Source organism: Panulirus ornatus, chromosome 46 (assembly GCF_036320965.1).
Source record: "Panulirus ornatus isolate Po-2019 chromosome 46, ASM3632096v1, whole genome shotgun sequence".
NCBI classification, from domain to species: Eukaryota; Metazoa; Arthropoda; class Malacostraca; order Decapoda; family Palinuridae; genus Panulirus; species Panulirus ornatus.
In genome coordinates this window covers 8,562,111-8,576,108 of record NC_092269.1, presented here as the reverse complement: position 1 = coordinate 8,576,108, position 13,998 = coordinate 8,562,111, and the positions used below count along the sequence as shown (strand labels likewise).

The window sequence follows — 13,998 nt, the reverse complement described above, 5'->3', positions numbered from 1 at the left end:
CCCACATCAGCAAGGCAGAGCCAGAAACAAAGGCCACATCCATTCACATCCATATTCAAACTGTCATGTGTAATGCAGCTCCCTATCCATGCCAAGGCCTTACAGATCTTTCCATGGTTTACCCTAGATGTTTCACAAGCCCTAGTTCAGTCCACTGATAACACAGTGACCCCAATAAACAACATCATTCCAATTTACTCTATCCCATGAAAAAAAAAATGAGGAAAAGTGTAGGGGACAGGACAGAACCTTGAAGGACACTGCTGTTGATGGAGAAAAGGGAGGTGGCTGATCCATCAACAACCACAGAGATAGATTGACCAGAGAGAAAGCTAGATATGAAGGAGGAAAATGAGGGAGGGAAGCCAAAAGAGGGGAGCTCAGAGATGAGACCCCAATGCCACACCCTGTCAAAAGCCATAGATATGTCAAGGGGAACTACACACAGCTCCCCAAAATCTTTCAGGAATGATGACCAGACATTAGTTTGACAGGAAAGAATATTACTGTGGATCTCACTGTACAGGAGCCATACTGGTGATTAGAGAGAAGACTGCATTTTCGAGGTGTTTAAGGATATGGGAGTTGATGAGGGCTTCAAGGACTTTGGAAGTGGTAGATGTCAGAGCAATAGTAGTATAGTTAGAGGAGTCAGAATTGTCACCCTCCTTAGGGATGAAATGTATCAGTGCATGCTTCTAAAGAGAAGGAAAAGATTTGGTTTCTAAACAGAAACGGAACAGATAAGCAAGCACAGATGAGAGTTCAGAGGCACACTCTCTCAATTCACAGGTATGGATGCCATCAGGACCATAAGCCGTGCTTGTGTCCAGAGAAAGAAGCACTTTTCAGACAGTCTGAAAATAGATTATGGGAAGGGGCATAGGATTAGTAAGAGGAACATCAGGGGTTGAAGGAATGTTAGAATCATCCAAGGTGGAATCAGAGGAGAAACAGGAACCAAACAGAGTTGCTTTGTCTGTGAGAGAGAAAGCTATGGTACCATCAGAGTGGAAAAGTGAAGGAAAGGTAGAGTGACAGAAGTTGTTAGAGATGCCCTTAGCTAAAGACCAGGAAGACCTATCAATGGAAGATGAGGAAAGGTCTCTCAAAGACATATACATTACCTCAATCTGTGAACGTGCCCAGTGGACAATGTCAGCTTCCTGAATTCTCTTGGAGCTTTATGGAAGTAGATACTGGGGTAGAAAGTAAGTTACGTAGAATGGAAGGAACTACAGATATGGAGGTTAATTAGAAAGCTGATGACTGCAGTAAGGAGTTTATATTAAGGCAATAACTGTGTGTGCTGGTAGGAAGGGTGGAGGGGAGTGGTTCCAAGTGGAGTAGGATCTGCAACAAGGATGTATGTTATCACTGTGATTATTTAATCTGTTTGTGGATGGGATTGTGAGAGAGGTGAATGTGAGACTTTGGCATTTTGGGGATGGGGTTCATGGGAGATGGAATAGTAATTAACATCTGTAATTACTTATTTGTACTGTATGGGGAGGGAGTTTTACACTAGAGGTCCTATCTTTTGAACATTCCATTCTGTCATACAACTTCATAAATTTATGTGTGCACATGACACATCTCTGGTGGCACACTGAAGAGGAAGTGGGAGACTGTGTGAAAGGAGTAGAGTGACTGTGAACAAAAGTAAGGTAGTGCCACAAGGAGATGAGACAGGATGATTTAAGAGTAAGTCTTAATGGGGAGGACTTGGAGGAAATTGAGTGCTTTAAATACCAAAGAGTGGACTTTGTAACAAATAAGTCCATAGAGACTGAAGTGAGTCATAGGTTGGGAGAGGAGGCATTAATAATAGGTCAGAGTGTATCGGGAAAAAATGGATATGTTTGAAGGTATAGTACTCCCAACAGTTTTGTATGGATGCAGGTCTTGGTCCCTGAATGCAAAAGAATGGAATTGATTGGACATGTAGGAAATGAAATGTTGGAGAGTACTATGTGATGTAAGGAAAGTTGATTGTGCAATGAGTGATGGTGTTAGAGAGAACTATGGTGGTAAAAGGAGTATCACAGAGAAAGCTGACAAAGGTGTGCTTAAATGGTGTGTGTACATGGAAAGGACGAGTTAAGAGAGGATGACTGAGAGGATGTAAGTGTAAGAAGTGGAGTAAACAAAGGGGAATACCCACTTATAACAACCTTCTGCCAGAATGGCTGGGTTAGTGCATTACACTCACCACATATCATGCTTTTTGAATTCTACTAATTCTCTCTGCCACCAATTTTTGTGCAATTGTCTATCTGAGGCTCATCAGAGATTGATTTCAACCATGAGATAGTTTTCTTTTAAATGTGGTAGTAATCACTCCCACATATTTTGTTGAGGGACAGGTTAGGTGGAGTTGGAGTTTGAATGAAGAAAAATTGGTGGAAGCGAAGTGTTTCAGATATCTGGGAGTGGACATGGCAGCAAATGGAACCATGGGAGGTGTCATAGGGTGGATGAGTGAATAAAGGTTTTGGGAGCATTGAAGAATGTTTGGAAAGAGAGATTGTTACCTGAGAGTGCACATTTTTTCCCCCCAACTATTTCATGTGGATGTGAGGCATTGGTTGTAGATGATTTTGTGCAGAGGAGGGTGGAGGTGTTGTAATGAAATGCTTGAGGACATTGTTTTATGTAAGGTGGTTTTATCAAGTGAGTAATGAAAGGGTATGAGAGAATTGAGGTAATAAAGAGAGTGTGATTGAGAGAGCTAAAGAGGTTCTGCTGAAATGGTTTAGACATCTGGAGAGAATGAGTGAAAAAAGGTTTTTAAAAAAGAGGATATATGTGTCAGAAGTAGAGGTAACAGTGAGAAAGGGAATACCAAATTGGAGATAGAAGGATGGAGTGAAAAAGATTTAGAATGATTGGGGCCTGAACATGCCGGAGGTTGAAAGGTGTGCATTTAATAAAGTGAGTTAGAATGGTGTGGTACAATGGTTAATGTGCTGTCAAGGGACTGATCCAGGGGATGTAAAGCAGCCAGGGTAAGCCATGGAAAGGTCTGTGTGGCCTTGTTGTGGATATGGATCTGTGGTTTCAATGCAATGCACGTAACAGCTAGAGAATCGAATATGAGCAAATGTGGCCTTTCTTCATCTGTTCCTCACACTACCTTGTGCGGAAAATTGTGATCGAGTACAGTATAAAAAAAATGAAAGATGAAATGATTAGTAACTCGGTGACTTTTATGGGGCTTCTATTGCTTTGGGGCAACACTGCATGAGGGAGCAGGATAAGATGGTCTCCTTTGGGGTGAAAAGATCCTTGATGACAGTATATTTTTTTCATATGTTCATCTTGCCAAAGGTGACTTCATGCTTGTGTTGTTACCAGTTGTAGGTGGAGTCAACTGGTACTGTAGAGTAGATAGATTCATATGATTAAGATGATCATTTGTGTACTTTATTTCATGGGTTTATTGTTTAATTTCCCATTAAATTCTAATTTCTATAATATCTAACTAGTTTTGTACTTTGCATGGTACTTATTATATTTACAAAATAGTTTCTCTTGGACTCCTTCTGTAGTGTACCTTTTTGTGTGATTTAACTGTAATCTCTTAACATAAACCTACCAGCTTGAGCAACTTCGATATGAAGGAGGTGAGAATAGTAGTGGATACAACAGAGAATATATACCCACCCAAGCCCCTCATATTGATGAGTCTGAAGAGGAGAAAACTGCTCAGCTTGCTGGGAGCTCTCTTTATGTGGAGCTGAATGACGAATTTGGGCAGGCCACACCGGATGCAACTAGTCAAATATTGGTAACTTGTTATTATATGAGATCTCTAAGTACTAATTTTCTAACAGTAGTTTTTAGATTCTGTTGTTTTTTATGAAAATTTTTATCACCAAAGAATTTTGCATTCATGTTTTTTGTTTGTATAATACTGTTATAATTATTTATGTACCATGAAGTATAGTAACATTATTGATGTTTCATCGTAAGTTTACATTTTTTATGTTTTGAGCAGCTGCAGGGCATTGAGAAACGTTTGGAATGTATTACTAGAGGACTGGAGGCTTTGCAGCTCTCTATATCATCTGTGTCACATTCTGCTGAAGATATCTCTATACAGTAAGTTTGCAGTCGTGTTATATGTCTTTCTTTGATTGCATATCTTTGTTGAGCATGATTAAACTTTCCAGGATAAACAGTAGGTTGTTGGATGAATTTTTGTGTTTTTGCAACGAAAGGTTTAAAGTTATGCTTGCTTCTTTCCTAGGTATTAGTTGCTTATTAGCTGATTGTCACAGTTAGAAAATGGGAACTGTGATTTAAGTGTTGCCAAGTGTTATGTTTGTGGACAGAATGCCAGTCATCCACATGTTGGTGAGACAAAGAAAAGATAGCTACCTTGGTTAGAGGAATGCATCATGACAGTCACTGAAATGCTGGCTCACCATGTAGCTGTCACTGACCCCCCCGATAACCAGGCGGGTAGTACTGGTAATATACCTCCATGGTCATTGGCTGCCTACTAGCTACTACTTATTGGCCCTAAACTATAATATTTTTTATTCTTTTCATTTAACTCTTTTATTTTAAATGATAGAACTTTGTATCATTATTTTTTCAGAGAGAATTTAGAAATGCCAGCAGTGCAAGAGCTAGAACCTAATCGTACATTATCCCCTTCAACTATCAACCATCGACTGGAAGACAAACTGCTCACACTGGAGTGTACGGCAGAAGCTGCTGTGAAACATACACGAGATCTAGAAATGACACTGAAAAATCTCAGACTGGATTATGAGGTTTGTTGCATACTTGAAGAGGAGGAAGTCTGCCTCAGGGATTTAGGCATCCCTCCCCTTCTAAGTTACTTGTGGGATAGGAAATCTGTACATGTCTGATCTACCACATGTCAGTGGGAATGAAGTTAAGATAATGCATATTAATATTCCATTTTTCAGTGTCTTTTTTCTTATTAACAATCAGAATATTTTCTACAGATGTAACTTATTTGACTTTGAAAGGCAGTAGAAGCAACACAGCATCCATAATTATGATTTTGTAATAAGAAGTGAAGACTGATTTGATATAGAGAATAATATTGTGTTCATCACAGAAATACAGTGTAATTCTAAATGGTTTGAAAGAGCTTATTTTTATGCTATACTGAGTTTAAGTAAAAATTTTTTGAATGTTTCATTATTATAGATGAAGATGGTGAATTGTTTTGGAAACCAGTGTGTGTGTGCCAGAATTATTACTTAGATGAGTTTTGAATATTCATGAAGCAGGGAAAGTTACCTAATCTGCATAGGGTTTAGAAGGATATAGATTGTGCGGTCAGTTGGCCAAAAAGATGTATGATAGAATAGTAAAAGGTATGAGAAGTACATCACTGAAGAAATGGATAGGTGCTGTGAGGGAAATGATTAAAGCTAAGAATATTTCAAAAGATGTTTTTAGGAATAAGTTAGGGCTGGATGCATTGCAAGCAATATGTATATGAACATGATGTAAACAGAGACATAGATCTCACTTGTGCAGAGTGGAAGCATAGGAAGTGCTTGTTTAAATGTGGAAGATCATGTTTCACTTTAACTCGCTGGGATTAAGTTGAGGAGGTATGTGAGTGATTTCAGAGGATGTATGTACTTGATCCATACTTAGGAATAGTCAAATTTGATAGATAGATGGGTAGGTAGATAGGTGGAAGAATGGATGTTTAGGCATATAAGCAAGACATTGCTGGCAGTCTGAAGAACATAATTGAACTCTTTCCTTGATAGTTGTTTTACATCCATTTTTACTCCTCGGTATCTGGTAGCTGTTTCTAGTAACAGTAGTAAAGAACACATTGCTGCCAAGTGACAGCAATGAAGGGCATACTCCTACCAGTAACGGGTGCCAAGTTCTTGTATGTACGGTAGACTGTCAAGAAAAATTAGCTTGTTTGACATCCCTTTCTTCTGTAAGAATTTAGTTTATATTAAAATGCCATGGCTGTAGCAGACTCCTACTTAGTATTTACCTATTGCTCTTAGATTATTGTACATTATCAATTATTGGTAATTAGGAACATCCTCAATGATTTTAAAGTATTTGAGTTCAGTTTCATATGTTAAAAGTTGAGGTGAGTTTGATATGATACAAACTTCAGTTACTGCAGGGTTGTGTATCTGAAAGCATTTACCAATGGAAGTGCCAGTACTGAACAAGCATTGCCAGCAATTGATCATTCAAGTCTTGGCAGTCTTGATTATATCTTTATATCTTCCTCCCCATCTCCTCTCCTCACATTTCTCAAGTCTTTATGGCGCTACATCGCTTGCTGAGGTTTTTTTTTTTTTTTTGCTTTGTCGCTGTCTCCCGCGTTTGCGAGGTAGCGCAAGGAAACTGACGAAAGAAATGGCCCAACCCACCCCCATACACATGTATATACACACGTCCACACCACAAATATACATACCTACACAGCTTTCCATGGTTTACCCCAGACGCTTCACATGCCCCGATTCAATCCACTGACAGCATGTCAACCCCGGTATACCACATCGCTCCAATTCACTCTATTCCTTGCCCTCCTTTCACCCTCCTGCATGTTCAGGCCCCGATCACACAAAATCTTTTTCACTCCATCTTTCCACCTCCAATTTGGTCTCCCTCTTCTCCTCGTTCCCTCCACCTCCGACACATATATCCTCTTGGTCAATCTTTCCTCACTCATTCTCTCCATGTGCCCAAACCATTTCAAAACACCCTCTTCTGCTCTCTCAACCACGCTCTTTTTATTTCCACACATCTCTCTTACCCTTACGTTACTTACTCGATCAAACCACCTCACACCACACATTGTCCTCAAACATCTCATTTCCAGCTGAGGTAGATCTCTTATTTAACCGGTTTTTGATTTTTTATCAAAGCAGAAGCTAGCACCATCTTTGTTACAATCAAACCAAATTGTGACATTAGCATTGTTTGGTCTGCATTACTTTGGGTATACGATATATAGTAATCATAGTTTTGGTATGTGAAGAATTTGAATATCAAATGATATTAGAAGTGATCACTTATCATCAAAGATCCTCTAATATTACCTTGCAACAGTTAAACCATTCCTTAACTACATGGACCTAAGGTATCAGGTGATCACTTGGAAATTTAGTTTTGATGTGTAGGAGACTTTCTTTGATAGCACCAAAGCATTGTAAGTACAACATATCTCCCTTTATTACCTTCTGATTTTAGTTTGGAGCTATATCCTCAGACATTATTGCAAGCACCTAAATGAAAACCAACAGAAGTTAGATGGTAATGCCCACTGTTGGTGTAGTTTGTTGCTCCTGATTTTCATTTTATTGATATTTCCTCATGCCTTTTCTTTTTTTTTTCTTTTTATTTAGCATAATTCAGTCCATTCATCCAGTATGAAGTCTTACAGAGGCTTAGGGTATTAAGTAATGACTTGATGTTAAAAGAAATTAATCTTTTTTTCTCTAGACTATTACTCATGCATTGTGGTCTTTCTGCAGAATTAATTCCCACAAAATTGTTAAGCCTGTGTGGCTTTGATCCACCCCATGCAAATAAGATCAGTGTAATCAGTGTTGATCAGTGTAAAAGTAGACAGACTCAGTAATGACAGCCATGGATTCATAACCAGAAATTTACACAAGATACGATATGATAAAGTATGTTTATAGATATTGTATATATGAAGCTTGAAATTTTTATATTCGGAAGTGAAAAAGATGAGGCGGCTTAGTAATTTAGATAATTTTACTGTGTAAACTCAGGAAGTGGCTGCAGAACGGGATGTTCTTCAAGAACGTTTGAGGGAACAACTGGTGTTAACGTCCAGTCTTGAGGCTCGTTTAGACGAAATGCGTCGTTCAGACCATCCTATGACTGCTGAACTAAGACAGAGGCTTACTGTGGTCCAGGATGATTTGGAAAAGAAGAGAAATGAATTGACCAAAAAAGGAAGGGAGGTAAGCTTAATGATGGTCAGTTTGTTTAAGGGAAGAATGGCCTCATGTGCTCACATCCACTCTCTAATTCTCTTAGATAATTCACCAAAAACAAAGCTCTTTTCAGCAAAACTCTGCAGATTGTTCCATGATTTCCCTTAACTACTTTATTTAATCTAGATTGGCTCATTTATAGCATGTTGACCCCTGCATACCACATTGTTCTAATGCTTACAATTTATGCGTAGCTCTTCCCATCCTGCATGTACAGAACTGGATAACTCGTTTTTAAGTCTCTCTTTTCCTCTTTTAAACACCAAAATACAAGGATGTGAGGGTTTTTAGCCCACTGCTTTCACCCATTTTCATCTTCCGTGAGACTGGAGATGTAAGGGTAGTATTTCTTCTTAATCAGTCTATCTTCATTCATCCTCTCATATGGTTACCTCACTCATTCACACTCCACATATTACCATACATCTATTACACTGAAATTCCTTGTATAATCAACCCTTCTCAAACCACATATTGTCCTCAGGCATTTCCTCTCAACCATATTCACCCCTATTCCATTCTTTTGCATTTAGAGCCTAAAACATGCACCTATACAATGCTCAGGACTACTGCACAATCAAACATACCCTTCTTTGCCTTTACACACAGTGACTTCTTTTGCATGCTTCCCAGTACACTTAGAACTTTTAACACCCCCAAATCTCTCATCCAGTTATTCACTTAAGCTCCAATTGTTTGATGTGCTGCCATGTTTACTCCCAAGTATCTAAAGTACTCTGTTTCCATAAGGTTCTCCCTTTTCAGTTGCACATCATCTGCAATGTACAACCAGAACTGTGTTGTCTGTAAACAGTTAATGACTCGCCTCTCAAGTCCCTGTGCCCCTAGCATTCTGGAGACCTGTTCATCTCTTTAAGACCCCTTGCATTTGCCTATCTCCACTTCATCCATGAAAGATAAAACAGCCATGGTGACATCATAAACCCGTGATACAGACCTACCTTCATTTAAAAACCACTCACCCTTTTCCCTTCCTACTGATTCACATCCTTAGTCTTTCTGTAAAAACTCTTCATTGCATCTGTTTTCTTTCTTCTCATTGCATTTATTTGAAGCATTTTCCACTAAGCCTTTCTCTCAGCACTATCATAATCTTCTTGGTCCATAGATACCACATACATATCCCTCTCTTTTTACAAGGATGTCTCGCCCAACTTTTTCAAAGCAAACATATGGTCAACACTTAGTCAAACAAGCCTGTTACCCCTCATGATCACCTTTTTTGCATACAATTTACCAAGTATACTCAAAAGATATATACCTCTGTAATTGGAGCATTTTCTTATATCTCCTTACAGTTATATAATGGCACTATACAGGCATTCTCCCAGTCACCAGGCACCTCACCTAGGACCTTACAGCCATTGAGAGTCTTCACTGACCTGTCACTCCCTTTCTTAAGAAATTCAGTTGTAATCCCATCCACTCCAGCAGCTTTGCCACACTTCATCTTATGCAGGGCTTTCACCTCCTCTTTTATTTTTTCACTAAGCCAATTTCCATGAATCTCTCTGGACTACATACCTCATTCCAGATGCCCCACATTTGTCACTCTATCACAGGGCATGGGCATAGTGATAAAACAGTATTTAAGATGAAGGCTCTAATATTGGTGCTTCATTGGTTTGAACATGATTGTTCATGATAGTTTTCAGGGTTATTTTAACACTAGATATATATGTCAGAGGTGGAGGGAACGAGGAGAAGTGGGAGACCAAATTGGAGGTGGAAAGATGGAGTGAAAAAGATTTTGAGTGATCGGGGCCTGAACATGCAGGAGGGTGAAAGGTGTGCAAGGAATAGAGTGAATTGGAATGATATGGTACACCGGGGTCAATGTGCTGTCAATGGATTGAACCAAGGCATGTGAAGCGTGTGGGGTAAACCATGGAAAGTTCTGTGTGGCCTGGATGTGGAAAGGGAGTTGTGGTTTCGGTGCATTATTACATGACAGCTAGAGACTTAAGTGTGAATGAATGTGGCCTTTGTTGTCTTTTCCTAGTGCTACCTCGCACACATGAGGGGGAGGGGTTTTTTATTTCATGTGTGGTGAGGTGGCGATGGGAATGAATAAAGGCAGACAGTATAAATTATGTACATGTGTATATATGTGTATGTCTGTGTGTGTATCTATATGTATATGTTGAGATATATAGGTATGTATATTTGCGTGTGTGGACGTGTATGTATATACATGTGTATGTGGGTGGGTTGGGCCATTCTTTCGTCTGTTTCCTTGTGCTACCTTGCTAACATGGGAGACAGCGACAAAGCAAAAATAAGATAGAAAAGGACTGAATAATGCTTACTGGCATCAGACACCAATGTACACCACAGAACAATTACTGAATGACCACCAACTAGTTAAAGAGATAAAAAACTTGGCTAAATACCTATCTTCAGTTTGATGGAGTTTTGATACCAGTTAGCACTAAATTATGCCTTATTAAACCTAAGCTGACCTAGTCTTTTGTGCCATTTGGTAGTTGTTCGATAGCTATTCAGTGGCTGCTTGGTGCTAACTGGTGGTGTTCAGTAAATTTGATATTATTTGGTTTCAAGACTTATTGTGTTTCTTTATCAGGGCTATTGTTGATGTAGAGAGGCAAACAGTTATTTGGGAGATGCAGTAGTAGAGCATGTTGTAAAAGCAGCTGAGTGAAATGAGGGTATGGGATTAATGACATAATAGGACATTGTCATTTAATCCCTAATTATTTTAACTTTTTTAATTGTTTTTGACATCTTATTTCTCTTAGTAAGTTTAACTTTAGAAAGGTATTGATTCCTTTCTGAAATTTAATCTTAAGATTCACCCTCTTACAGTAATCCAGAACAAAGAAGGCAAGCAGGATGATCCCACAGATCAGCCACTAACCTCTCTCTTGTTTTCAAACCCCTTATCAAAACATGCCGAGCGAGTCTCCCTGTGCATCCACTCCTCCCATTATGCTTTGATTTCTTTGTAAAGAGTCCAGTGAGACTCTTCATCTCCTTTGATTGTTGACCCATTTTGTAAGAGGCTTGTTCCATTTGGCTCCAAAACATGGCTCTTTAACAGTAGTATATATCAGTTAGGGAACAGGCTTTGATGCTGGTCATATATGTAGATGTTTAACTTAGGTTACTGAAGAAGAAGGAGTGAAAGAATTGATAAGTCATTGGTGACATATGATGATATTAAGGTGGTGATAAGTCAGGTAAAATTGGAGTGGTGAGGCATTTTATGTCTTTGGTTCAGACACGTAAGGGAAGACTAAGACTGAAGGACAGAATTAGCCCAAATGTGTACAAAGGAGAGTAAAGATAGAGGAATATGCAAAAATGTAGGATGAATATCCTGCTTGGAGTTTCAGTGTGAGAAACCCTGTTGTTGAACAATAAATAGAAATTAGTATATTAATGGATTTCATTGTAAGGAAGAGTTATTCTTTTTTTTTCAGGTAGAAGAGCTCAAGCATTCATTGTCAAACACTCGGGGAAAGCTCATGTCACGTGAAGAGGAATTAAAGCGAATGCAGTCCATGTCACAGCCTCACAGTCTTCCCCAAACCGCATCAGATCAACTTCTCATAAAACATAGGCAATTAGAAGAAGATGTAGAAGCAAAGGATAAACTCATTAAATGTTTAAAGGTTTGTTTTGGAGATTTATGGATATTCATGCTCGTCAAAGAAATGGTTGTGTTATCTGAATGGACTTTAAGGTAAGTATGTACATATTTATTGATACATGTGTTTATTTTCATTTTTTCATACTTGATCACCATTTTCTGCATTAACAATATAATGTTGGGAAACCGGAAGAAAGACACATCCACTCACATACGTATGTGTATACATATGCATGCATCCAAGTATATGTACGTACAATCATATACATACACACATATGTACATGCATGTATTCATACTTGTTCACCTTTATCCATTCCCAGTGCTACCCCACCCTACAGATAGTAGAACAAATGCATTAAGAAAAACAAAAGAGATAACACATACATTTTCTTCTCTTCCCCACATCCAATCACTGCTCCCCATATCAGCGAGGTAGTGCCAGGAAACAGATGAAGAAAGGCCACATCCATACACAAGCTGTCATGTGAAATGCACCAAAATCACAGGCCCCACAGACCTTTCCATGGTTCACCCCAGACGTTTCACATGCCTTGGTTTAGCCCATTGATAGTGTGTTGATCCCAGTATACACATCATTCCAATTAAATCTATTCCGTGTGTGCCTTTTACTTTCCTGCATGTTCAGGCCCGGATTGCTTAAAATTTTTTTCACTCCATCCTTCCATCTTCAATTTGGTTTCCCAGTTCTCCTTGTTCCCTCCACTTCTGACTTGTATATCCTCTTAGTCAACTTTTCCTCTCTCATTCTACCCATGTCCAAACCATTTCATCACACCCTCTCCTGCTCACTCAACCACAATCTTTTTATTTCCCTACATTTCTCTTACTCTTTCATTATTTGCTCGATCAAACCACCTCACACCACATGCTGTCCTCAGACATATCATTTCCAACACATCCACCCTCCTCGGCACAACCTTATATATAGCCCATGCCTTGCAACCATATAATATTGTTGGAACTACTATTCCTTCAAACATACCCATTTTGCCTTTTGAGATAATGTTTTTTCTTTCCACACATTCTTCATTGCTCTCAGGACCTTCACCCCCTTCCCTACCCTATGACTTGCTTCTGCTGCCATGGTTCCCTTCGCTGCCCTGTCCACTCCCTGATATCTAAAACACTTCACTTCCTCCAATTTTTCTCCATTCAAACTTGCATCCCAGCTAACTTGACCCTCAACCCTACTGAACCTAACAACTTTGTTTTTATTCACATTTACTCTCAACTCTCTCCTTTCACACACTCTTCCAGCCTCAGTCAGCAACTTCTGCAGTTGTGCACTCTAATCAGCCACCAGTGCTGTGTCATCAGCAAACAACTGACTCATTTCTCAAGTCTTTTCATCCCCAACAGATCGTGTACTCATTTGTCTCTGAGACTTGCATTTACCTCCCTCACCACCCCATCTATAAACAATCATGGTGACATCACACACCCTTGTCAGACCGACCTTCACTTGGAACCATTCACTCTCCTCTCTATCTGCTTGTACACATGCCTTAAGCCCTTCATGAAAACTTCCCACAGTCCTTTTAGCAACTTGCCTTCCACACCATTTATTTTATTTACTATGCTTGTCACTGTCTCCCATGTTAGCAAGGTAGCACAAGGTATCAGACGAAAGAATGGACCAACCCACCCATATACACATGTATATACATACACGTCCACACATGCACATATACATACCTATACATTTTAACGTAAACATATGTATACATACACAGACATATACATATATACGCATGCTTATAATTCATACTTGGTGCCTTTATTCATTCCCGTCACCACCCCGCCACACATGAAATAGCATCCCCCTCCCCCCGCGAGGTAGCGCTAGGAAAGGACAAAAGGCCACATTCGTTCACACTCAGTCTCTAGCTGTCATGTGTAATGCACCGAAACCACAGCTCCCTTTCCACATCCAAGCCCCACAAAACTCTCCATGGTTTACCCCAGACACTTCACATGCCCTGGTTCAATCCATTGACAGCATGTCGACTCTGGTATACCACATCGTTCCAGTTCACTCTATTCCATGCGTGCCTTTCACTCTCCTGTGTGTTCAGGCTCCGATTGCTCAAAATCTTTTTCACTCCATCCTTCCACACCATATATTCTTAAAACCTTCCATAAAGTATTTCTGATGACCCTATCATATGCCTTCTCCAGATCCATAGATACTACATACAAATCTGTCTGTTTTTCTATTTCTAAAACATTGTTCAAAGCAAACTCCTGATCTACCTATCCTCTATCACTTCTGAAACCACACTGCTTCTCCCCAATCTGATGCTCTGTATATTGATACCGCTGGCAAAAGTGAATATC

At 39.4% G+C, this 13,998-nt stretch overlaps 1 protein-coding gene across 8 annotated transcripts in view; it reads left to right on the top strand.

Moving 5' to 3' along the window:
* The window catches only part of LOC139763124 (uncharacterized), a 273,587-nt gene that overhangs the window by 183,013 nt on the left and 76,576 nt on the right, over positions 1-13,998 (top strand). For all 8 annotated transcript variants that reach the window (XM_071688804.1, XM_071688803.1, XM_071688809.1 and 5 more), the window contains 5 exons: positions 3,602-3,790; positions 4,001-4,104; positions 4,607-4,784; positions 7,776-7,970; positions 11,468-11,659. In XM_071688804.1, the coding sequence (XP_071544905.1) occupies positions 3,602-3,790; positions 4,001-4,104; positions 4,607-4,784; positions 7,776-7,970; positions 11,468-11,659 (858 nt within the window). The remainder of the gene's footprint in view (positions 1-3,601; positions 3,791-4,000; positions 4,105-4,606; positions 4,785-7,775; positions 7,971-11,467; positions 11,660-13,998) is intronic.